General features: G+C 34.7%; 1 protein-coding gene across 7 annotated transcripts in view; it reads right to left on the reverse strand.

Moving 5' to 3' along the window:
- LOC132025682 (complement factor H-like) overlaps window positions 1-24290 on the reverse strand; it is a 34341-nt gene extending 10051 nt beyond the window's left edge. For 3 of the 7 annotated variants that reach the window (XM_059413298.1, XM_059413303.1, XM_059413302.1), the window contains exons 1-7: window positions 24132-24290; window positions 11516-11698; window positions 9716-9889; window positions 6875-7051; window positions 5949-6131; window positions 5656-5838; window positions 3098-3271 (exon numbers count right to left, since the gene is read on the reverse strand). In XM_059413298.1, the coding sequence (XP_059269281.1) occupies window positions 3098-3271; window positions 5656-5838; window positions 5949-6131; window positions 6875-7051; window positions 9716-9889; window positions 11516-11698; window positions 24132-24189 (1132 nt within the window). In that variant the 5' untranslated portion in view covers window positions 24190-24290. The remainder of the gene's footprint in view (window positions 1-3097; window positions 3272-5655; window positions 5839-5948; window positions 6132-6874; window positions 7052-9715; window positions 9890-11515; window positions 11699-24131) is intronic. The other 4 variants (XM_059413299.1, XM_059413300.1, XM_059413301.1 and 1 more) reach the window with 4 other exon arrangements.
- Window positions 24291-26270: the final 1980 nt, after the last annotated feature.

The following is a 26270-nucleotide window of genomic DNA, read 5'->3' on the forward strand; positions in this document are numbered from 1 at the left end:
TATGGTGGCAGCTCTTAATCTGAAGACAAAGCATGTTTGTTCAAAACTGAGGGAAGACTCTGGATGGCTCTACTTGGAGGCTTTTGGACCTCTTTATGATTCCTTGATTTTGCTTTCTTCTGTAGTGCATTTATTTCATTAAAGGCCTTATGTGAGTGTACATGGGGAAGTCTTTTTTTTTTTTGAAGATTTTATTTATTTGTTTGACAGACAGAGATCACAAATAGGTAGAGGCAGGTGGAGAGAGAGGAGGAAGCCAACTCTGTGCTGAGCAGAGAGTCCAACATGGGGCTCGATCCCAGGACCTTGAGACCATGACCTGAGCTGAAGGCAGAGGCTTTAACCCACTGAGCCACCCAGGCACCCCAACTGGGGAGTCTTGTAAGTCCCTTCAGATACCCAAGATTTTGTAGTCAATGCAGAGAAATATTTGACTGAATACACTCTATTCATGCTTACTAATATTTTCTATTTCTATCTTATATTTTCTCTTTCTCATATTTTCTATTTCTAAGTGTAGAAGTATTTTATATTTAACCAGAAACTTTTTTCTTATTTGTTCCAAATATCTTGGCATATTTTTTCAATGCAGTATCAAGGGCTGAGTTTCTTCTGTATCTGATATTTAACCATTTCTGCCCTAATAATCTTAATTTGTACTTCTGATACATTTGCCAGAGTTTGGTCTAGCAACTAAATTTCCCTAAAGGCAAAATTACTATTCTGCAAATCATCTGTTTATGCTTTAAAAAAAAAAAGTTTCTCTATATTTTTGTGTTTTAATTAATTATTTGTATTTTATTTTACATCCAGTTTTTAAAATTATTCTTTTCTTTCTTTCTTTCTTTCTTTCTTTTTTTTTTTTTGCAGTACTTTGTACAGCAATCAACTCTTAAAAGAGAATGAATCTATTTAGGAAAAAATAAATATTTGGAAATTAAGCAAAAAATTTTAAATAAATGACATATTAAGGAAGAATTCACAAGGAATATTAGATACCATTTCAGATAGAATTAAATGAAAATGAAATGTATATAAAACTTTTGAGACTGCTACAGCAGGGAGGGAAAAATGGAGTTTCTTTTTAAAAAGTAGGATGGTTTAAATCCATGTTTCAATTTTCTACCTTAAGAAATGAAATATAAAATTAAAATCAATGTAATTCAAATTAAAAAAAAACAGTTAAGTCCACAGAAGAGAGAAAATTGAGAAAGACAAATAGAAAAAAGAAAACAGAAAAGACAGTGAATGTTAATAAGGCTAAAAAAATAGATGAGAGAGTAAATGAAGAAAATTAAGCGTTAAAATTGGTTATTTGGAAATATTAATAAAACTGAAGAAAAAATCCCCAGGAAGAATAATCAAGTATAAGAGAGAAACAAATATCAATGTCAAGAATGAAAGAAGTGATACCAACAAATAAACTATATAATTAAAAGGAAGATAGAATATTAAGTGACTATTAAAATAATTGTATACCAATCAACTTCATAAATTAGATAAAAGAGAGATATTTCTTCAAAAATATAATTTCCTTGCATTGACAAAAGACAATAAGGAAATATGAATATTTCATTATTTATTAAACAAATTGAATTATTCATCAAGAAAAATTTCCAAAAAAAGGAAATTATATATCAGATGACTTTGTGGGTAAAGTCTATCAAACATTTAAGGTAAACATAATAAAATAATAATATGTGTAATAATAATATTACATAAATACTTTCAGAAAACAGAGAAGCAGAAAGCAGTCCACATTTTGTTTTATGAGGCCACGATAATCCTAATAAGAAAACTTGGGAGATGCATTTGAAGGAAAAAGTAACTATAGATTTATATTCCCCATGACTATAGATGCAAAACTCCTTAAAAATATATCAGCAAATTGAGTACATGAAAATATAGAAAGAATAACATGTCACCATCTAGTAGAGTTAACTCTAGGGAAGAGAGATTTGTTCAACATCCCAAGATTCATGTCTATACCTCACTGTATTAACAGAATTAAGGAAGTCAGATTATCATATCAAGAGATACATAAGAAGCATTAAAAAAAATTCAACATTGGTGATCATGAAATTTCTCAGTAAAGTGAGAATGGAAGGCAATGTCCTTAAACTGATAAGGACATTTACAGAAATCCTAAACTGACATTATACTTGTGGTAAAATGTTGAATACCCTCTCCCAGTGATCAGGAATGGGACAAAGATGTATGTTCTCATCGCTTGGTTTCAACAGTTTACCAGAGGTCCTAGTCAGCAAATAAAAATGAACGGGCAAAAATAAAATCTTGTATTTTCAGTGATATAACTGCTTATAGAAATCGCAACAGATCTACAAAATAGTACCTAAAATGAATAATGGAATTGATATAGTGTCAGAGTATAAAACCAATGTGCAAGACCCAGTAGGGACAGAAACCCCATCTCTGGCAGGGCCACACACAGTCAGGTGTTCTCCCACAAAAGCTTCTCCCTGAGCAGAAAAAGGTTCATGCCTCACATCAGCACCCCAAACTCTGGGACTTGCAAAAGCAAGATGAGCCCCTAAAACACCTGGCTTTGAAAACCAAAGGGTCTCACATCCAGGAGACCCAATGGGCTGCAGAGAACAGAGTTTTTTTTTTTTTTTTAAGGGTTTATTTATTTATTTGACAGAGAGGCACAGTGAGAGAGGAACACAAGCAGGAGGTGTGGGAGTGGGAGTACCAGACTACCTACTGAGCAGGGAGCCCCATGTGGGGCTTGATCTCAGGTCTCTGGGATCATGACCTGAGCTAAAGGCGGACACTTAATAACTAAGCCACCCAGGTGCCCCCCCAAAACGCTAATTCTTAAAGCTACCTGACCAGATGTTAATTTAAGGCCACCACGTTTCTGGGTTTTGTTTTATAGCAGACTAAGGCACTGATGCAATTAATATTTAGGAATAGTGTTTGGGCTAGTTTCTGAATTTCCTTCCAGCTGAAAAATTATGTGTAGTAATACATAAAAATACATAACATTTTAATACAAAAAATTTTAAAAGATGCAAAAATACTAAAATTACAAGTTAGGAAGAAATAGAGTAAGTTTTTGAAAATAAGAGGTTACCTGTGCAGCTTAGATCAGGGTTCCATCGGCCATTTATGCATGTTGAGTGTTTTGGCTTTATTCCTTCTCTGCATTTATAACTTATTTTCTGGTTATGATCATATACAGTCTTACCTAATGGTTGTGCCTCTTTTCTAGTCAAGCTGTATTTACATTTTTCAAGTTCATCCGTTGCTATAAAATGAAAATATTCCCTTGAAAAGACTAATAAGAATCAAAGCAACTACTGCAAAAAAATAACTTAGAGTCAATAGTATAATGAAATTAGCATCTGAGCCCATAAATCCCACCAACCAATCTACTCCTGACCAATGGCATGAGATGGGCTCTTATGTATGAAAATAAGTCTCATGTTCAGTCCTGGAGATTTCTGGGATTAGAAAAGTGTAAGAGGCTCACTTTTTAGGATGATCTACATATTGAACAGTCATCACCTTGACTACATTTGGTCCCACATTTATCTGTGGAAGTAGAATATATGAAATTGCTAGCTTAAATATATTTTTTCAATAAAGGTAATGTAATACAATATGAAAAGTACAGCTAAGATGTCTCTTACAGAATGTGAATATTTAAGTAGATCTTTTGTATGATCGCTAAAAAATAGGAACAGATTTTTGGAATAAGATACTGAGTGCTTAAAGCCACAACCTGTTTCCTGTTTATACTCTTACAATCTATGAAGAGCTATTTTATATACCAGATCACCCTATAATTCAACATTATAATGTTATAATAGTACATTTTTACTGACTCTGAGTTAAATATACCAACTTTTTATATAAATACATATTTCCAAAATTCAATGCAGATTGAAGTATGTTTTGGATTTGATAAAATATGAGTTGATGTAGGTCTTTGTTAAAGGTTAGCCAAAGAAGTAATGATTTGGAATAAAAAATCAAACAAAGGAGACTAATTCAAAACACACTATAGGCTGAGAATTAGTCCTGTTTTTAAGGCTTGTCCACAATGTTGAGTGAGACAAAACAAGATGTTCAGGTGATGGTAACTGAGGGACAAAAGGAGTGGTGGTGGTTGTTCTCATTGCGCTATGACTTATTGGTTTCTGAAAGAATTTCTTTGTTTATTAGGAGAAAATAAACATTCGGAGAAGAGTGAACAGCTAGACTAGCTGGAGGTACGATATTAATACTGAATGAAGAAAATTGGAGTAAGGGCTATGATAGGTGTAAGGGGATTATGTTAAGCTGAATATAGGTAGAAGATTAACCTTTGGAAGGCAAACTCTGAGATCAGAAAAGAAGAATAATTGAAGCAGATAATTTAGAATAAGAGTGAAAAGTTGAGGGGTTTTCCCTGATGTGAAACAAGGGGTGATCATTTGTGGAGATAGAAGAGGACAAAGATGAGGTTTGGTCTTGAAGGACTGACAGTACATCCAATGGGAATGTGTTTAGCAAAAATGTAAGGATTAATAAACAACCAAACTTATGATTCCTTCAACAAACTCCTGTTTAACGTGTGCTCTATGTCTGCCAGTCTTTTGGGTATTGGGAATACATCCTGAACAAAAGAGGAGTAAATCTCTGCTCTCATGGATGGTGTACCTAAGCCCTGCCTTCTCCTTGGAACAATTAATGCCTAGAAATCTGATGAATAAGTAAGATGGTACACTCAGAGCTCTCTTTGAATGTAGGACTTAGGAAAACTCTAGGAAAGAACTCATTCCAAGAGAAAAATGAAAAGGGTCCCCAATATTTTCCATGTTAGTCATAAAAGACTTGGTCATCCAAAGGTCAGGATGATTTACATACATCAACCTGAGTGAAGTCATCCATCAGATTTGTTTCCTGGCCTAACCCTGACTGCCTCTTTTGATGGAGTTCTACTGACTGAGAGGGCCTACAGCCCACCCACCCTCAGCACATTAACTTGTTGCATTTGAAACAGATTGGGAAATTGTTAGAGGCTTGGAGAGAGGCAAGATTCCTATAGCAATGTAGTAATGTAGCAAGTGTGTATTAACTTCCTTTTCCAGGGCCTGAAATTGAGTTCCACCTGAAAACAAAAGTGGTATTTATGCAAATATAGTTCCATTTTCCTGGCAATTAGTACTCATATTTAAATCATATGAATAACCATAAGTAAAATTCAGGTTCATACTTAAAAACAGTGTTAATATCAGAGACAGAAATACTGATAAAATTCTATTGCTAATTTGTAGACATATAATGAGCTATAAGCAATGTCTGCTTTCATTATAATTGAAGAACTGACTTTTTAAAAATGAGAGATGTACCTGAACTTATTTACATATTTGAGAGACAGAGAGAGCATGAGAAGGAGGGTCAGAGGGAGAAGGAGAAGCAGACTCCTGGCTGAGCAGGGAGCCTGATGTGAGGGTCCAATCCCAGGATCCTGAGATCATGAGGTGAGTGGAAGGCAGATGCTTAACTGACTGAGCCACCCAGGCACCTCTACTGACTGGTCATTTTCAAGAATGTACCTAAATTTCAAAAACATATTCACAAATATAGCTTTTACAATAACATATTAAATTTTATTGACTGTCAATTTGAGAAGTGTCTTCTCACCAATGCACTGAGGAAGTGGGGTCCACCTTCCATTAATACATGTAACTGACTTGTGTCCAATCATTGTAAAATCTTCCATGCAATTGAACTCTACTGAATCTCCATGGCGATAGGGAATGGCAGAAGACTCAACAACAGACCCGTAATGAAGTTCAGGTATATCTCTACATGTACTCTCCACCTCTGTGAAAATTTCACAAAAGTATGTTTCCTTACAAAATGCAGTTTATGTGTTTATATGAATACAGAAAGTGTTGATTTCTGTTTAAATATGAATATTTTTTATACATTACCAATACACATAGGCAAGTCTGTCCATTGTCCGTCAACACACTGAATTTTTTTAAAGCCCTTCATCAGAAATCTAGTATTGCAAACATATTCCACCAAATCATTGTGTTCATAGATTTCTTTTTGTGTTTCTTTAACTTTCCCATTGAGAAGTTGAGGAGGTGGAGCACACTGTTTTGTTTGCTCTAGAAGAGAAATACTGTGTAAATAATGGTTGAATTATCTATTCTACAACTTAAAAATCCATAAAATAGAGAGTTTTTAAAATTAATTTATGTAATTTACAATATAATTTATTATAGCATTCTTAAACAACATTGTTACACCAGAAAGATGTTTCCCAGTTCTATTACTTACACTGAACAAGTGTATTAGAAGTATATTTAAGCCCAGAAAATATGTTTAATAATCTAGGTATTCTAAAGATGTATGCAAAGCAATTAATAAATGTGGTTGTATAAATTACAGCAATATTCATATTCCATAGAAACATTTTATTAGAAGTGTTTGAGAAAATGCCATGATTTGAAGCATTTGATCAGATGCTTTAACTTTGATTAAAGCATACATGTGATTGAATTGACAATAAGCTGCTTGAATATTGTTTAGACACAATGAAACTTAAGGAAAGGCCCAGGCTATACAAAGTGTCCAATATTATGGTGGAACTGTAGGCAAAAGGAAAAATAACAAAAGGAATGTGAGACATCATATGTGTATCTATGCATACTTCCACTACATATTTCAGGAAACAATCGGAGATTAATTGCTTAAATAAGGAAGTCTGAGGTATGTACTCCCCAGCTCATGTCCTGGCTTAATGCACTAGATTATAGACACACTCAAAGCCAACAGAAAATTAAGAGGTAAAAAAGGGATGATATCCAAATCCTAATTCTATTTTAGCGGTTGTAAGATAGATATTCACCTTTACATGTTGGAAGATTAGGGGACCATCCAAAGTGGTAACATTGAACTGAATCTGGTCCAACTCTTTTAAGTCTTGATCTGCAGGAGAATCTCAACACGTCTCCAACTCTGTATTTGTCCTTTCTGGGGTCAGCAATTAAGTTTTCTTCTACTTCTGGAACCTTGCATTCTATTTCTAGAAAAAATAGGTCAAATAATTTGGTGAGAATATTTAATCAATCATCACTACAGTTAACTTTATGTGTCTTATAAAAATGAGGGGGGCTCCTGGGTGGCTCAGTGGGTTAAGCCTCTGCCTTCGACTCAGGTCATGATCTCAGGGTCCTGGGATCAAGTCCTGCATTGGGCTCTCTGTTCAGCAGGGAGCCCGCTTCCCCCTCTCTCTCTGCTTGCCTCTCTGCCTACTTATAATCTCTGTATGTCAAATAAATAAATAAAATCATTTAAAAAAATGAGGATCTGAGTACTACATATACAGAGGGGCATCAGATAAATCCTCCTCTTTGAAAAATACTCCATATTAGATGTTACACACCTTCTAAATTCATAGAAGACTCAGAAATATTAAGGCATTGAATAGCGATATATGTATTCTGAAAATTTGTTTGTAACATCAACTTACTTGTATTGGATCTGATTTTATAACTGCCATTTATTTATAAAATATGTGATATTGTTTTGTACTGTCAAAACATAAAAGTATTCTTTTATATTAAAAAAGTGATGCTATAATTTTAAAATTGCACTCAAATAATAGTTGGTGCTTTTATTTAATGTAAATGTAATTGGAGAACCAGAACACATATAAGGTATTTCTAATATGGTTTAAAGACACTACTAAAATTCCTTAATTTATATTATATCATGTTGATTATATTAGTAAAGAAATAAAACTGAACCATAAACTGAAACATGAAAAAAAATAAAGAAACATGTTCAAGGCCACATAATTGGGCATATTCTAGGTGTCCTGAATATTTATATAACACACAACTATCTATTCTTATTGGACCTAGAATTTATATCATCTATTAATAAACTGTTGATTATGATAATTCAATTTAAGATTATTCTTATTCAATTAAGAAAACCATCCCTTTAAATTTATCAGGTTTGTGACATTTGTGACATTTATAACATTCCTAAATATTATAAAAAATGCATTTTTCAAATTTGGAACCCTCCTATCTTGCTAAATAATTTGCAAAATTAAAAACTGGAATTTAAATATTAGAGTCATACTAAAATGAAAAACAATCCTTTGACATATTAAAGCATTTGTAATTATTAAAACATTTTGCAGATGAGAAAGAGTGAACAAAGCTCCAAATAAGCTTGGTTATTGCCTTAGGATACATGTTTAGTCAATGATGGAATTGGAATTTAGTGAATGAGGGAATTGGAATTTAGTGAATGAGGGAATTGGAATTGACCAGGCCCACTCCACAGGATTCACTTATACCTCCTTATCCTTTAATCACTTCCTTCTCTTCACATCTATGAGAACAGTCATTCCAAGATGTTTTCTTCTCCCTGTTCTCTAGCTACTTTGGCACTTATTTTTCTTCTGCCTGACACCTAAACGTTGGAATGCTTCAGAGCTCAGTCTTAAACTCTCTTCCCTTTTTGTTCTGTATTCTTTTCCAGTTTGCTATCATCATTCATTGGATGACAATTCCAAATATATCTATCTTGGACCTATATATTCAGCTCTGTAGTTTACATATCCAATTTTGACTGTCCATGGGCAGCTCAACCATCATGTGCTCAAGTCAAAAGTTGTGATGTTCCTCCCAAAGCGCTCTTTCTTCTGTCAGCACCATCTCATAGAAAGGCATTGCCAGGGGTGCCTGGGTGGCTCAGTGAGTTAAAGCCTCGGCCTTTGGCTCAGGTCATGATCCCAGAGTCTTGGGGTCGAGCCCTGCATTGGGCTCTCTGCTCAGCAGGGAGCCTGCTTCCTCCTCTCTGCCTACTTGTGATCTCAAAAAAATATTTATTTTCAGTCAAATAAATAAATAAAATCTTAAAAAAAATCTAAATACATTTATATTCTTTCTTTCCTTAAGACTTCTTTAGGGCTTTTTATCAATTAAAAAAATTAATCTAAAGGCTGACATGCCTTGAAAATAACCTGAATAATCCTTTTTTGCTTCCTATCCAGCCTCAGTCCATAAAACTCTCCCAAATCTTGAGGTAGAATCTGCTCACCCTGATATTTCCTAAGTATTGTTTCATTGTCAAGGTTTTGCACAAACTGTTCCTTTGGCTTGGAACAGTCTAAATTCACTCAGGTTTCCCACAGATTCAAGTCCTACTCGTACTCCTAGAAAATAGTGGATTCGCAAACACAAAGAGAGTCATGTAATAATTGTCCACAGAACTTGTGAAAGTCAGAAAAGAAAGATCTTTGGGCCCTGAAGAAATTAACACTTGAGGTAGAAGGTGTAAAAGCTGAAACTCAAGAGCAAAATAGCTGTGGAAATTTTTAGAAACTATAATTTTGGTTTTCTTATGCCATACACTAAAAGACCTCCATTTAAAATAATATGAAGACTGCATTTGGATTAAGAAACATGATTATACTTTATTTACAAAACTATCATGCATATGGCCCATAGGAAACACTAATGTACTGTGTTAAAGATAAATTATTGTCTTTGGGCTTTAAAACACCCTGTTCTCCCAGGTTGCATTGAATCAGGAGACGCTTGTTTTTAGTCATTATCTCTTAATAATGACTTTAAATAATGCAAATTTTTTTCAAAATGGAACATTTGAAACATATTTATTGATTTTGTTAATCCTGAAAAACAGAATACTTGAAAAAAACAGCACTTACCATAACATTCTGGTGTGTGAGACCAACCGTTGTTACCACACACTATGGAACCTGCACGCCCATCTCTGCTTTCAAATCCGTCAAGGCATTCATAGTCCAACGTATCATTGACTTTAAACAACTGGCTATTGCTTCTGATTTTGGCGTTCTCCAATCCTGGCATGTCACAAGATTCTAATGCATAATAGAGTCCAAGGTTTCATTTCTAATATTATTTAATGTACAATGCAGTTAAATCTCATCCCAAAGAGGTAAAAAAAAAAACTTTATCAATTAGTATGTGCTAATAAATTATTTATTATATTAAAAGAATCTAAGAATACCAGTGATAAATCATTGTCCTGAAAAGGTTACTCAAAATGAAAAAAAAAAATGTGTCTACACAGAGTTTTTCTTATCACTTAAATACTTAAATACTGTGAAAAATTTATTCTAAGAACACTTTTCTAGATATACTTACATGTTTATCCCATGCGTATAATAAGATAAGCCATTACAGTTGTATCATACCTTACTAGCAAAGCAGAATGACATTTGGTGAATTAAATTGCCAGATTCATTAGCAGTGTGACAAATAGGCCAGATTGGTTGATTCAAGATTAATTTTCAACTGTGCAAGTAAATTTTTAAACTGTACTTGACAACACAATAATTTCTAAAGCTCATATGTTGATTTTCTTTCCCTAATATATTCCTAATGGCTATATATTCTTTTAAACTTACCTAGACTTAATAGAGAGATAACTCAACTTTTAAAAATTTGTTATAAGGAAGTAAAGTGTTAAAAGTCTCAATTTTTGCTAACAGAATACTAGAATGATGTTAATAAAGGTTTAATAATTCATCTCAAATGTTATATTGTGTTATGTAGGCATCTACCTTAAAGCTTTAAAAAAGAAAGCAAAACTATACTAGTGAAAAATGAGAGAGATTTTCTCTTTCATAATAAGAGTGTTTTAATGGATTTAGTATAAAATGAGTTCGATATGGGAACAACTTTTATCATTTTTTTCCTGTGGCTAGTGCTGATAGTAAGCATGGGAATTGAAAAAAATAAAGAAATGATAACAGTAGAAACAGATATTCAAACATCCACTTTACTTAAAGTGAATATGCTAAATATCAGTTCAAACTATTGCTGTGTAGCTTTGGAGAATAAGATAAACTGAACATATTGTTCTTAGAAAATCTTTGTAAATATCTAGAGACAGGGAAATCTTTCAAACAGCTGCATTTGGTACTATCTGGAAACATTTCTGCCTCCAATAAATAGATGTTTATGAGATTTTCCAAGGGAGAGGATTTTTTAGAAGTGGACCTACCCTGGATTATCAAGCATGTAAATTCTATAGGTTAAATTAAAATTATGCACTATGGACCCAGATCTTCACTTAAAAAATATAAATTTTATGTCTAGGAACAAAGACTGACATAAAAGTTCAGTCACTTTAAAACAGGTACAGTAGGCACAAGGATGTCAGCTAAAAATAAATGAGTTTCTAGGAGAATACACATAAGGCTCTCTATCTAGTTTACAAATCACAGGATGTTTTATTTTAATTAATTGATTAATTAATTAAATCACAGGATGTCTTAAAGTGGAAGAAAACTTGAACTGAAGGATGGACTGATATTCCACCCTACAAGTGATTAATCTTAATAGTAAAAATATTACATATTTTTTTATTTATCTTTTCAAATGAGAACCATGTCAGCCCTTGTCAACAGAGAAGAATTAAGTTAAAGTAAACTTTTGCATAACAATCATCAGGATAATGAAATGAACACAAAGTTACTCACTAATACATGTGGGTTGAGGAGACCATCCATTTTCCAGACATGTGACTGATCCTGAAGTTGTACCATCTGGTGTTACATATCCTGATTTACACTGATATTGTGTTTTATTATTCAAGGGATATGCAAGTTCAGATTCAGAAAAAAATCCATTTTCAATTGTTATCTCTGATTTCAAACATCTTTCTGAAAGGAGGAAAGTATAAGGAAAAGATAAGCATATAAATAAACATTTTTATTAAGACAAGTAATATAACAATTTAAAAAATAAGGAGTCATTTATAAATGAAAACCTAGAAAACCTGAATCACCCAAATTCTTGTGACAGAGAAAATAAGCCACGAGATATTAAATCAGGATAGTTCATTAAAATTTCTTTTGGAATAAAGAAGCAATATTTAAAATACCCAGAATCCCTTCTAGGAAATTATTAGAAGTTTGTTTGTCTAATGGATCTGGAATCCTATAGCATATCCGAATTACACTGGCAAGGGATCCTTTCCAGGCACTTGTTTTAAATACTGTGTACTCAGGATCTCTTTAGCAACCCCAGCATTCAGTTAACTAATTGAGATATCTCAGATCAGGTGGTGATCTCAGAGAATCTGCCATGATAGCCACTACAACTCTGAAAATTTGAAATGTTTTTCATCATAACCTGGTGCTTAAAACCATATGGATACAAGGAGTTTGATGAATATGACACAGGTTAACACATTACATTCATTGTTTTTCCAAGACTAAAATGATGATCCTCAAATTATGTATAACTTCACTTGAAACAATAAAGAAGACTTCTGTCAGTAACCAGATCTGTTCACAAAATTGAGCTTTTGCCTAGCCCATGGATGAAGAAGAAATCAAAGGAGAAAACATGAAGTATGTCTATTTTCATAATTTTATTTTATTTCACAATTTCATTTCATAATTTTATTCCTTCACTTGGGGTACCTAGTAGACTGGATATGAGATACCTGGAATATTAAACACTGAGGATATGGAATTAAAAGTATATAATCTTAAAAAAGAAAGACATTAAAGCAGCACCAGGGTGGCAGTCAGTTTAGCATCTGACTCTTAATGCTCAGCTCAGGTCTTGACCTCAGGGCTGTGAGTTCAAGCACTGTGCTGGGCTCCATGCTGGGCATAGAGCCTACTTAATAAATAAATAAAAATAAAAGACTATGCAACCACCAAGCTGACACTGCAGGAAATATTAAGGGGGTTCCATAAAAGAGGAAAAATCCCAAGAATAGTATTGAACAGAAATATAGAGACAATCTACAGAAAGAAAGACTTCAAAGGTAACTCGATGTCAATAAAAACATATCTATCAATAATCACTCTCAATGTGAAAGGCCTAAATGCGCCCATAAAATGACACAGTGTTGCAGATTGGATAAAACGATAGGACCCATCCATATGTTGTCTACAAGAGACCCATTTTGAACCTAAAGATACACCCAGACTGAAAGTGAAGGGATGGAGAAGAATTTTTCATGCCAATGGGTCTCAAAAGAAGGCTGGGGTAGCGATTATCATATCAGATAAATTAGATTTTAAACTAAAGACTGTAGTCAGAGATACAGAATGACACTACATAATCCTTAAAGGGACTATCCACCAAGATGATCCAACAATTGTAAATATCTATGCTTCCAGTATGGGAGCAGCCAATTACATAAGAAAACTGTTAATCAAGATAAAGAGTCATATTGATATGAATACACTAATCATAGGAGATCTTAACACACCTCTCTCAGAAATAGACAGATCATCAAAGCAGAAAATCAATAAAGAAACAAGAGCATTGAATGACACATTGGACTAGATGGACCTCATAGATATATATGGAACATTCCACCCTAAAACAACAGAATACTCATTCTTCTCAAGTGTACACGGAACCTTCTCAAGAATAGACCACATACTGGGTCACAAATCAGGACTCAACTGATACCAAAAGACTGAGATGATTTCCTGCATATTCTCAGATCACAGTGCTTTGAAACTGGAGCTCAATCACAAGGATAAGTTCTGAAGGAACTCTAACACCTGGAAGCTAAAGACCACCTTGCTTAAGAATGCTTGGATCAACCAGGAGATCAAAAAAAAAAAAAAAAAAACAAAACAAAACAAAAACTGAAACAATTCATGGAAACCAATGAGAATGAAGACACCTCGGTCCAAAACCTATGGGATACAGGACATGCGGTCCTAAGGGGGAAATACATAGCCATCCAAGCCTCCCTCAAAAAGATTGAAAGAAAAAAAAAAAAAAGATTGAAAGATCCAGAACACAGCAGCTGTCTCTACATCTTAAGGAACTGGAGAATCAACCACAAATCAAATCAGCTCCACACATAAGAAGGGAAATAATCAAGATTGGAGCTGAGATCAATGAGGTAGAAACCAGAGATACAGTAGAATGTATCAATGAAACTAGAAGCTGGTTTTTTGAAAGAATCAATAAGATCAAAAAACCATTGGCCACACTAATCCAAAAGAAAAGAGAGAAAGCCCAAATTCATAAAATTATGAATGAAAAAGGAGAGATCACAACTAACACCAAGGAAGTAGAAATAATCACCAGAAGTTATTATCAACAGTTATATGCCAATAAGCTAAGCAACCTAGATGAAATGGATGCATCCTGGAAAACTATAAACTCCCAAAATTGAGCCAGGAAGAAATCGACAACCTGAATAGACCGATATCTAGTAACGAGATTGAAGGAGTGATCAAAATGTGTTGGAGAGGATGTGGAGAAAGGGGAACCCTCTTCCACTGTTGGTGGGAATGCAAGTTGGTGCAGCCTCTTTGGAGAACAGTGTGGAGATTCCTCAAGAAATTAAAAATAGAACTTCCCTATGACCCTGCCATTGCACTACTGGGTATTTACCCCAAAGATACAGATGTTGTGAAAAGAAGGGCTATCTGTACCCCAATGTTTATAGCAGCAATGGCCACGGTCGCCAAACTGTGGAAAGAACCAAGATGCCCTTCAACGGATGAATGGATAAGGAAGATGTGGTCCATATACACTATGGAGTATTATGCCTCCATCAGAAAGGACGAATACCCAACTTTTGTAGCAACATGGACGGGACTGGAAGAGATTATGCTGAGTGAAATCAGTCAAGCAGAGAGAGTCAATTATCATATGGTTTCACTTATTTGTGGAGCATAATAAATAGCATGGAGGCCTGGGGAGTTATGAGGAGAAGGGAGTTGGGGAAAATTGGAAGGGGAGGTGAATCATGAGAGACTATGGACTCTGAAAAACAGTCTGAGGGTTTTGAAGGGGCAGGGGTGTGGGAGGTTGGGGTACCAGGTGGTGGGTATTATAGAGGACACGGATTGCATGGAGCACTGGGTGTGGTGCAAAAATAATGAATACTGTTATGCTGAAAATAAGTAAAAAATAAATTAAAAATAAATACATAAATAATAAATAAATATACATTAAGTCCTTTGAATTGAATGAAAAGAAAAACATTTTAAATAAAAATTTGTGAGATGATACTAAAATAGTGCTGAGAGGGAGATTTAACCATTGTATAGCTGTAGTACAAAACAATAGACTCCATATTGACTCATTGTTTCTGTTTTAAGATATTAGAAAAAAAAGCAAAAAGATCTAACTTCCATACAAATTTGAAAATAAAGACTGTTATTAGGGAGACAGTGGAATAGGGTGATTTATTATTCTCTATTTGATTTATTTGTGCTCTAGTCTTTATTATTGCTTCCCTTCTAACTTTGGGTTTCGTTTGTTTTCTAATTCATTGAGGTTATTTTTTTTGGTTATATAAAATTTCTTTTTTTTTTAAATTTTTTATTTTTTATAAACATATAATATATTTTAATCCCCAGGGGTACAGGTCTGTGAATTGTCAGGTCTACACACTTCACAGCACTCATCAAAGCACATACCCTCCCCAATGTCCATAACCCCAACCCCCTTCTCCCAACCCCCCTCCCCCCAGCAACCCTCAAAGCAACCCTTTGTGAGATTAAGAGTCACTTAGGGTTTTTCTCCCTCCCAATCCCATCTTATTTCATTTATTCTTCTCCTACCCCCTTAACCCCCATGTTGCATCACCACTTCCTCATATCAGGAAGATCATATGGTAGTTGTCTTTCTCCGCTTGACTTTTTTCGCTAAACATGATACGCTCTAGTTCCATCCACGTTGTTGCAAATGGCAAGATTTCATTTCTTTTGATGGCTGCATAGTATTTCATTGTGTATATATACCACATCTTCTTGATCCATTCATCTGTTGATGGACATTTAGGTTCTTTCCATAGTTTGGCTATTGTGGACATTGCTGCTATAAACATTTGGGTGCACGTGCCCCTGCGGATCTCCACGTTTGTATCTTTAGGGTAAATACCCAGTAGTGCAATTGCTGGGACATAGGGCAGTTCTATTTTCAACATTTTGAGGAACCTTCCTGCTGTTTTCCATTTAAAGTTAGGTTGTGTATATAAGATTTTCTATTTCAAAGTAGGCATTTGTTGCTAAAAATTGCCCTCTTTCCACTGCTTTTGCAGCATCTCTAAATTTTGTTATATTGTATTTTTGTTTTCATTTGTCTCAAGGTACTTTAAAAAAATTCTCTTGCACTCTCTTCTTTGATCCATTGTTGTTCAAGAGTGTGCTATTTTCTTTCTATTTATTTGTGAATTTTTCCATTCTTTTTGCTGTTACTGATTTCTAATTTTACTACATTGTGGTTGGAAAAGATACTGCATAGAATCTTTCACGTGCAGTTGAGGAGAATGTACTTTTCCACTGTTGGGTGGAAAATTCCATATATATATATTAGGTCCATTTTTTATATTGTTTTTCAAATCTAGAACTTCTTTCTTGAATTTCCGTCTGGGTATGCTATCCATTATTCAAAGTGGGGTATTGAAGTCTCCTAATATTATTGTGTTGCTGTCAATTTCTCTTCTTTAGATCTGTCAATATTTGCTGTATATATTTAGGAATTCCAATGTTGGATCCACATATGTTGAGAATTGCTACATTTTCCTCTTGAATTGACTCATTATTATTATACATTGTCCTTCTTTGTTTCAAGAGACAGTTTTAGATATAAAGCCAAATTTTTTCCAATAGAAGGATAGCCCCTCCAATACTCTTTGGTTGCCATTCATATGAAGTATCTATTTCCATTCCTTCACTTTTAGCCTATTGTGTCTTTAAATCTAAAGTGAGTTCTTATTTGTTTTACTCATTCAAGTACTATATTCCTTTTAATAGGTAAGTTTAATCCATTTATATTTAAAGCAATTATTGATCGGTGAACACTCATTCGTCACATTTGGCTAATTGTCTTCTGTTTTGTGATTGTTTTTCAATCTCTTTCACTTTTGATGATTTCCTTTATTATTTGATTATGTTTTATAGTTATTCACTTTATTATTATCTTTGTACATCTATTAATGGTTTCCTTTCTACTTAATGAAGTATAATTGACAAAATTGTATATATAAAGTGTACAATGAGATGACTTTGTACACATATGCATTTGGAAATGATTTTCAAAATTGATTATTCACCTCATAATTACTTTTTTGTAGGTAGAATGCTTAAGATTGACTCTCAGCAAACTGCAGATATACAATATATTACTACCTACTGTAGTCATCATGTTGTACATTAGATCTTCAGAATTATTCATCTTGTAACTGAAGGCTTAAACCCATGGACCATCATCTCATCCCTACCCCCCTCTCCATTTGCAAGCCACTGATAATTACCATCCTACTCTCTGCTTCAATGAATTTGAGATAGGCAGAGAGAGAGGAAAGAGGAGGAAGCAGGCTCCTCACTGTGTGGAGAGCCCAATGTGGGGCTCAATCCCAGGACCCTGGGATCATGACCTGAGCTGAAGGCAAAGGTTTTAACACACTGAGCTACCCAGGTGTCCCATAGATTTAAAAAAAATTATAAAAATATCTGGGTGACCAAAATCACCCAGATATTCTCTTGGTCTGATTTTGTAATTTAAAATTATTCCAGGGATGCCTGGGTGGCTCAGTTGGTTAAGCGGCTGCCTTTGGCTCAGGTCATGATCCCAGCGTCCTGGGATCGAGTCCTGAATCGGGCTCCTTGCTCGGCAGGGAGCCTGCTTCTCCCTCTGCCTCTGTCTGCCTGTGCTCACTCGCTCTCCCTCTCTCTCTCTGACAAATAAATAAATATAATCTTAAAAATAAAATAAAATAAAATAATTCTGTCCAGAAATAAGAGTATGAATGGTTTTGGCTATTGGATAGGAATAGGATTCACTTTGCTTTTAATTGAGGGACATAATTATAAAAAATTGCTTAAAGTTAAAAACAAATATCATTGATAATTTAATAATCATCATTTATTTAATATTCCCAATTTCAAATTTTAAAGGGATGTTATTAACATAAAACAGAGAGCTAATTACTTGTTTTTACATCAGTGTATCTATAAACTGTTATTTGATAAGTATTCTTAATCAAATGAAATAAATCATGATAAATTATATATTTAAGAAAACCTTAATGAAATGTGTAGCAGATTGTTTTGGTAGACTAAAGTTGTTCTCTTCATACAATTATGTTTTTCTAAAATAATTCGGGGAAAAAAAAAGGAGATACTATCTTTCAGCTAGTCTAATTTTAAATTTAGTAGATATTAAAATATATTATTAAGAAAAATAAAAATCAAATTAGAAAAAATAAATCAAATGGACAAAATGGAAATAGCAAAAGTAGGTATTTTATATTAAACTTCTTTCCCAAATTCTTATTGGTATATATGCATATTAGTTATATGTGCACATATATATGATCCAATGATCCTTTTTAAATTTTTTTTCTAAAATTTTATTTATTTATTTTACAGGGATCACAAATAGGCAGAGAGGCAGGCAGAGAGAGAGAGGGAGGGGGTAGCAGGCTCCCCGCTGAGCAGAGCATCTGATATGGGGCTAGATCCCAGGACCCTAGGATCATGACCTTAGCTGAAGGCAGAGGCTTTAATCCCCTGAGCCACCCAGGTGCCCTTCCAATTAACTTTTTAAAATAAAACATATTCAAAGTATTTTGTAAGTAACATGAGAATAATTAAAGGTATTTGGTAAATAATATGTATATCCATATGAAGAAAATATCAGTTGTAATGGAGTTTTTATTTTTTTTTTAATTTTCTATAAGAGTTTATTTATTTATTTATTTTGAGAGAGAGAGAGAGTGGAAGCACACTTATGTGCACATGTGAGCAGGTGTGAGGGGTTGGGGGGAGGAGCAGAGGGAGGAAAGCATCTGTACCAACTGCAGAGCATTATTCAGGCCTTGGTCCTCTGACCCTGAGATCATGACCTGAACTGAAATCAAGAGGTAGTTTCTCAACTGACTGAGACCCTCAGGTACCCAAAATGAAGTTAAAAAAAAAAAAAAACTCTAGAAAAAGAGAGATTATATTGCATTATTAAAGCATTTGAAGAAATAAAATATATTTAAAATTTAGAAGTATGATTATACAATTTCTTCTTGAAATTTTAACAGTGTGAATACCATGAAGATAATTCCAGGGTTATGAAAACAAATGGGAGAACAGGTACTAGCAAAAAGAAGTCAGGCAGAAAACAAGTATGCAGTAATGAGGGCTGAAACAAGCTACGCTCAGGATATAGCTTGAATACATCACTGTAATCAAGTTTCTTGGGATATGTGGTGTTTGGTTCACTAAAACCTAATGCTGATTATTGTTCAAGTCAAAATGGTAGCTTCTTAAAACAGTCTATACCGACTGGTTGCTGTAAAGTGGGGCTGGGTCAGAGGGTGACATTAATTGAGGACCTTTGAAAACTCTAGCAGGAATGATTTGGCATCTGAATAATTCTCATGACAATCTTGAAGGATAAGTATTGAAAAGGAAAAAGAAGAAAAACAACACACACTATACCCAGTTACAGCTGCAGCACTTGAGGAAATGCCATTGATGGAGGATTTAGAAATGTGGGGACTGATCTCAAGCCTCCATTTTTGCAGATCTACTGTTAGTCTTTTGTACACCAATTGATGTTTCTTCAGTCTTAAATGTCCTCCTTCCTATCACCCTTATCTGGTTAACTCCTATTCAACCTGCGAAGTCTACCCACGTGACCCTATTTCCCTCCCTCCATTCTGGCTCTTACAGATCAACTTCTCAACCCTATTGCACTCCATCCTCTCATTCCTATTTGGGTTTCTTGCCTCCTCTAAATGATCCTGTAGTCTCTCTTTTGCTTATCTCTATCACAATACCTTATGTGATAAAATACAGTATATTAATAAAATACTACAACCATTCTTTTTGTTTTCCTACTAAAAATGGTCTTTTGGGAAATGCTGGTCATAGGGCCTGGCACTTAACAGTCACTCAAAAAATGATTATTGGATGAACAAAGAAATGAAATTAAAAAAAATGAGTGGAATACTAGAGAATTATCATGGAGCCTTTCCATTACATCTGCAGATTGTAGACAACCTCAGGAAAGAGCATAGTGGATGGTAGCAAATGTAATAGATAAGACTTGGGAACAAATGTTTAGTGATCTTAAAGCTCTACTTTAAGAATTCAAGAAACTCTGATATCTGTAATTCCATTGTATGTCTTGTCCACATGTCCTAAATTTTAATTTATAATTCTGAAGTCAGGGATGATTTTAGGTTAGTTCAAAAAATAAAAACTTTTGGGAGCTATGAAGTGAACATTTCAGTAGTCACTTTTGGTCAACAAGGTTTGAGAAACTTGGTGTGCTGAGTTAAAATGCCCAAGCAAATAGAAGTGTTCTAACAAATCTTTTTACCCCTTCCCTTCTATTATTTTTGTGATTTCTTTCTGTTCTATTACAATAATTTCTCTGAGCCAATTTTATAATGTTTCTTTATAATTTTCAGCAGAATTGTAACACTTCCTCTCATCCCCAATTACTTCATGTCCTTTTTATGCACCATATTTGGAAATCAGTAAAAGTTGTTAAATAGGTAAAGTGAGCACAGGAGAGATCAGTTGGCAAGAATCTCACAGGCCTGGTCAGGTGGGGGATGGTGTCTGGGGTGAGGAGGGGGAGGCTTTTCTGGGAAGAAGGGAAAGTGCAAGGATCATCCTACAATCAGGGATTGAGCAAAGAAAAGTGGATCGATTTAGACTTTGGCTCAAGCCCTAGCAATCAAAAGCCAAAAATGAAGACTTTTATTAATTTGTGTGTTATTTGGGAACTTACTTCTGGCTAAGAATAATTTCAGTGATATTCAATAATTCAGTTGTAGCTGAACAGAATGTGCAGGCAGAAGAGTAGCATGCGCGTTCTCTGGACATTCCTACCCTTAAAATAATCAAGGTTTGCTTTGGCTGACCTCTCCGTCTCATGACATTCTGGGGCATCTGCTCTGACCCTTCTCATGGGGCTCTTCTCCTCAGATCTCCCTTCCTTAGGAATACCCCACGTGCCAGACTTGCTTAGTCCAGTTCTTCACCCTTATCATCCCTTTCTATGTTTCCTCTCTCAAATGCTCCAGAGAAGTTATCAACTTTGATAATTCACAGTGAACTTCAGTGAGTAATACTAGCTTTCACTCTTCTAAAGTATTTGTTCAGAGTATTTGTCATTCCACATAAACTTCAGGTTTGTTCAATCTGGTGATCTCATATTTTTGAAGAAAGAATATTGAAGGCAGTTGGGTCAATGCACAACTTTAAGTCACATCATAAAGGTAAACACCACACAACTATCTCTGAAAATGGGGGGTTTTGGTGAAGGGAGAAGGAGAAAACTTATTATAATATTGGAATGGAAACATAGAATTTTGGATTAAAAACCTTTACCTCAAGTTGTCTGGCTTCGATAACCATGTATAACATTCACAATATAACTTCATAACAGAAGATAGTTTAGAATTAATTCTTATGATTTATAACGTCAATTATTTTTTCCTTTTTAGGGTTAACTAAAATTTGAAACCATATATAAAATTTCTTTTCCTCCTCTTCTGATTGAAAAGAATCGTCTAGCTTCGATCTATATTTTAAGTCCTTAATTAAAGAACTTTTTTGCCCCTTAAACATCCAGAACTAGATACTCATATATCTCTCCATACAAAATAGTCTATATATGTGGACATGTTTCAATATGTTTTAATTTCTTCACATTTATCAGCTAGGAATTTCTGGGCTGTGGCTAATTTCAAAGAGTATGTGGTATGTTTAAGAGGCTGTTATTCTCAACTTTGTCCTATAAATCTGACCAGATTCTTAGCAGCCTGTGGGGACTCCTGCAAACATGATGTTTAATAAGGAAGCAACTCATGTTTCTATACAAATGGCAATGGGAATTCAGAGAGCACGTCACATTAAAAAGGTACTAGTTGGTCTCTGAGAAACTTGGGCCAATAAATTCGTCATATTGTCTGTTATTCCTCTTTACTGGTGAGTAGCATTTTTTGAGGAATGTTCAGTTTTAAAAAAGACCAGAGGCCATTTATGAAAGCTAAAATGCCAAGCTCCTTTGAATAAAGAAGATTGTTGTAGTATTCAGGCCAGTATTCAACTAGAAGAAACCTATATGACAGTTAAACACATTTTGATGAAATATAAAATACAGATAAAATGAGTCAACTAGAATCAATTATGTAAGGAGTTTAAATCGCTATGATTTAATTTTTATTACATATTTTGTAGCACTAAATTTAATTCCAATTCCACTTTGTAACCTCTTAAACCATTTAATTAAACTAGGTCTCAATTCTTGAGTTTTAAACATGAACTACAAATAAAACAAATCTTCCGTATGTGACATATGATATCTACATAAAACCTCAGCAAACAATATGTGAATTTTAAGACACTGAAAGTATTCCTGCTAAAGAAAACACAAAAACCACTTAGGTAAAGAAATAAAGATTTATGGGGTCCCCGGGTGGTTCAGTTGGTTAAGTAAGCATCTCCCCTTAGCTCAGGTCACGATCCCAAGATCCTGGGATCGAGTCCCACATTGGGCTCCTACTTAGGAGCTTCTCCCTCTCCCTCTGTCTGGTGGTGCCCCTGCTTGTGCTCTCTTTCTCTGTCAAATGAATAAATAAAATCTTCAAAAAGAAAGAAAAAGATATTTGGTATGGTTGGTAACTATAACAGGGTTCTGGAAGTCTTTGCCAATACAATATTTTACTTTTGAATACTAACTGTAATATTTATGTGTGCAGAGGAACGATGGAATACCTAGTTTAAAAGGTGACTAGATTTAAGGTTACCATGGTAAAAAGCAAGCAGTGGTATATTAGAATGCAAAACTGAAAAAAGGCTCTATCCTAGAAAAAAGTTAAATACTTTTGAATAAACCTTACAAAAACGACTAAAGGATATAATTAAAGAGAGAGCTACGTTTATTTTCTAGATTGAAAGATGCTCAGGGAGAGAGATTTTCTGTTATTTGCTAATATTTCTCAATGCTTAGAGGCTGACATGAAGTAAGGGTTCAATCAAAACTTGTTGACTTAGTGAAAAGTTTTGAATATTGATGAATGCTAAGTAACTAATTTGGTTTAAAAATGTCAGTCAAATATTATCACATAACTTAGTTACCTATCACTAATTAGAAACCAAATTGCTTCCAAAGAAACCTTTTAATCTATTGAGAAGGAAGGTTAGAATTAAATTTAATTATAAATCTGGTAACTGTCTTACTGTTACCAGAAAAAAACCTTCTACATTCATATTCACTACTCCTAAAGACTGTTCTAGAATATATCTCAAATACACCACAGGAATAAACCCTTTTGAATAACTCAGCGTTACAAACATTGCATGTTCAAATTTATGTGATATTTTCATTCTAATGATACAAGTAATGCTTGCTTCACTGCAAGACTTCTAAGGCTGTGGCATATCAATTATAAATGATGCATGGATTTTTCTTTAGAGAGAGTTATCATCTATCTCTGAAATAATTTTAATTATTTGATGATTTGATGGTTTCTATTGTCTAATTTATTTTCTGGTTCTATATATGTTCTACACTTCTTAATACCTTCACCCAAAACGTTTTGGTGAAAACTTGAAGCAGAAAAAATTATGATAATTTCAAGGGAAATTATTATGATAATTACAGTTTTCAAAATGTTTATTAAAACATTTTTTGAGGGTACCTGGGTGGTTTAGATGGTTAAGCGTCTGCCTTTGGCTTAGCTCATGATCTCCAGGTCCCGGGATGGATCCTCAGGGTGTGTGTGTGGGGTAGGGGGAAGTTCCAGCTCAGCGGGGCGTCTGATTCTCCCTTTCCCTCTGCCTCTTCCCTTGCTTGTCCTCTCTCTGCCTCTCTGTTTCTCTTTCTTGAAAATGAATAAATAAAATCTTAAAAAAACCCATTTTTGAGTTTTTATATTAGATAAAATCATGATAAATAATCATATCATTTAAATAGGCTACTTACAAGTTTTTAAACTTAGCAATGTCAAAAGGCACTCACACACACATGAAGCTAGAGAACAGTAATTAAATCACATTTTCTAAACCAAATCCCTACTGCCACCATGCAAAGCATATTAGCAAGTGTTTTATAATATAGGAAAAGTCTCCCTTTTCTTACTCTTACCTTCTGAAACACAAACAGCCCACAATATAAGCCAAATGATCTCCCCTGGAAATCTCATTCTGAGGATCTTTTATGGGTACATTTAATAGCTGACAGTGTTCACACTATGTCAAGTTCTCTTCCTCTACGAAATGCGATTAGTGCAGGAAAGCACTTGCTCAAAAGGAAATTGAAACACAACTCGGGAATTAAAGGGAGTACCAGATGCTCCGCCCCTCAGAAATTTTGCAAGGTAGAAGAAAAAAATTAACCCCAAACCCCAGCAGAGTCAGTTTGAATCTGATTCTCCCTGCATTCCCACTGAATGTTAATGCTGTGGCCTGCTTTTCATTTGTTTCATTAACCCAGGCATGGTCTCTGCTAGAATATGTTCAAGTTCTTGGAATGTGCAAAGCAGTAACTGCTGATATCCTCTGGATTTCATAAACCCTCAAAAGATAAAAGAATAGAAACTCTTGGTTGGGGGATGGGTGAGCCAGGTGGTGGGTAGTAAGGAGGGCCCCTATTGCATGGAGCACGGGTGTGGTGCATGAACAATGAATCTTGACACTGAAAAAATAAAATAATATTGAAAAAAATCATTTACAGAACTTGGAGTGAGTCAGTGTTTACACATACAAGACCCAGACCAATGTGAGCAAACTTTGCCAAGAACGTAGTGCTGGCCTACTTTTCCCACAATCCAGGAAATTATTCCTTTTAGGGCTTCTAAAATATGTGTGTGAAGCAACAGGATCACTCTCCTTGGTCATAACTGCATTTAATAATTCAAAAATCAAGAAATTTGAACACTGAGTTTTTAAACCTTTTACTAAAACATAATATGCATAAAGAGCATATAAACAAGTGGGTTGATGAGTATTGAGACAGTGAAGATGGAGACGGCTCTGTATGAACCCAGCACCAAGCTCAGGACACTGAAGAACAGGAGCTATCCGGGAAGCCCCAGCATTCCGTCCCTTTCGGTGAGCCCCTCTCAACCTCTCCCTCACCACACACAGGGAGACCATGGTCCTGATCTCTAAAATCATGGAATCCATTCGACTATTTTGTATTTTACATAAATTGAAAGATATTTATTTTTTTATTTTTATTTATTTATTTTTAAAAGATTTTTATTTATTTATTTGTCAGAGAGAGAGCGAGCGAGAGCGAGCACAGGCAGACAGAGTGGAAGGCAGAGTCAGAGGGAGAAGCAGGCTCCCTGCGGAGCAAGGAGCCCGATGTGGGACTCGATCCCAGGACGCTGGGATCATGACCTGAGCCGAAGGCAGCTGCTTAACCAACTGAGCCACCCAGGCGTCCCAAAAGATATTTATTTTTTTAGTGTGTAGAGCCTTTCATGAAAAATATGTTTGTTATTCAACCACACTGCTGGGTTTAATTCAGATTACTAATTCTTATTGCTATGTAATATTCAATTCTGTGAATGTACCACATTTCATTTGTGTTTCTGTTTGTGGGCATCTGAGTAGATTCTAGTTTGGAGCTGATAGAAATAGGGCTGTTGTTGTGAGGGTTTTGACAAAGACATGTCCTCATTTCTGATGAGTGCACACCTAAGGGGGGAAGGTTGGACAGAACGAAGAACATGTCTAGGTATAACAGGTCGCATCAGAGAGGCTTCTGAAAGGATTATGCCAATTGGTGTTCCCATCAGCCATGAGCGAACTGCTCCAAATCCTCAACACACTTCATGTTTTCAATCTGTGTAATTTTAGCCATTCTGGTGAACACAGATCTGTAATTCTCTGGGGCTTTAGTGTGCATTTTCCTGAGGACAAATGAAGTTGAGCGACTTTCATGTCATGATTGGTCATTTAGAGATCCTCTTTGGTGAACTATGCATTCAAGTCTTCTGCGTATATATATACATATATTTTCTATTCAGTTATCAGTCTTCTACTTATCTCATTGTAGGAATTCTTTTTATATTCCTAGACATTCTTGGACATATTTATTATGGCTATCTTCTTCAGTCAGTGGGTTGTCATTTTGCTCAGTGTTTTTTTTTTCTTTGTCTGATAGTTTTTTTTTTAATAATTTTTTATTTTTTATAAACATATATTTTTATCCCCAGGGGTACAGGTCTGTGAATCACCAGGTTTACACACTTCACAGCACTCACCAAAGCACATA

Source organism: Mustela nigripes, chromosome 10, assembly GCF_022355385.1.
Source record: "Mustela nigripes isolate SB6536 chromosome 10, MUSNIG.SB6536, whole genome shotgun sequence".
Taxonomy (NCBI): domain Eukaryota; kingdom Metazoa; phylum Chordata; class Mammalia; order Carnivora; family Mustelidae; genus Mustela; species Mustela nigripes.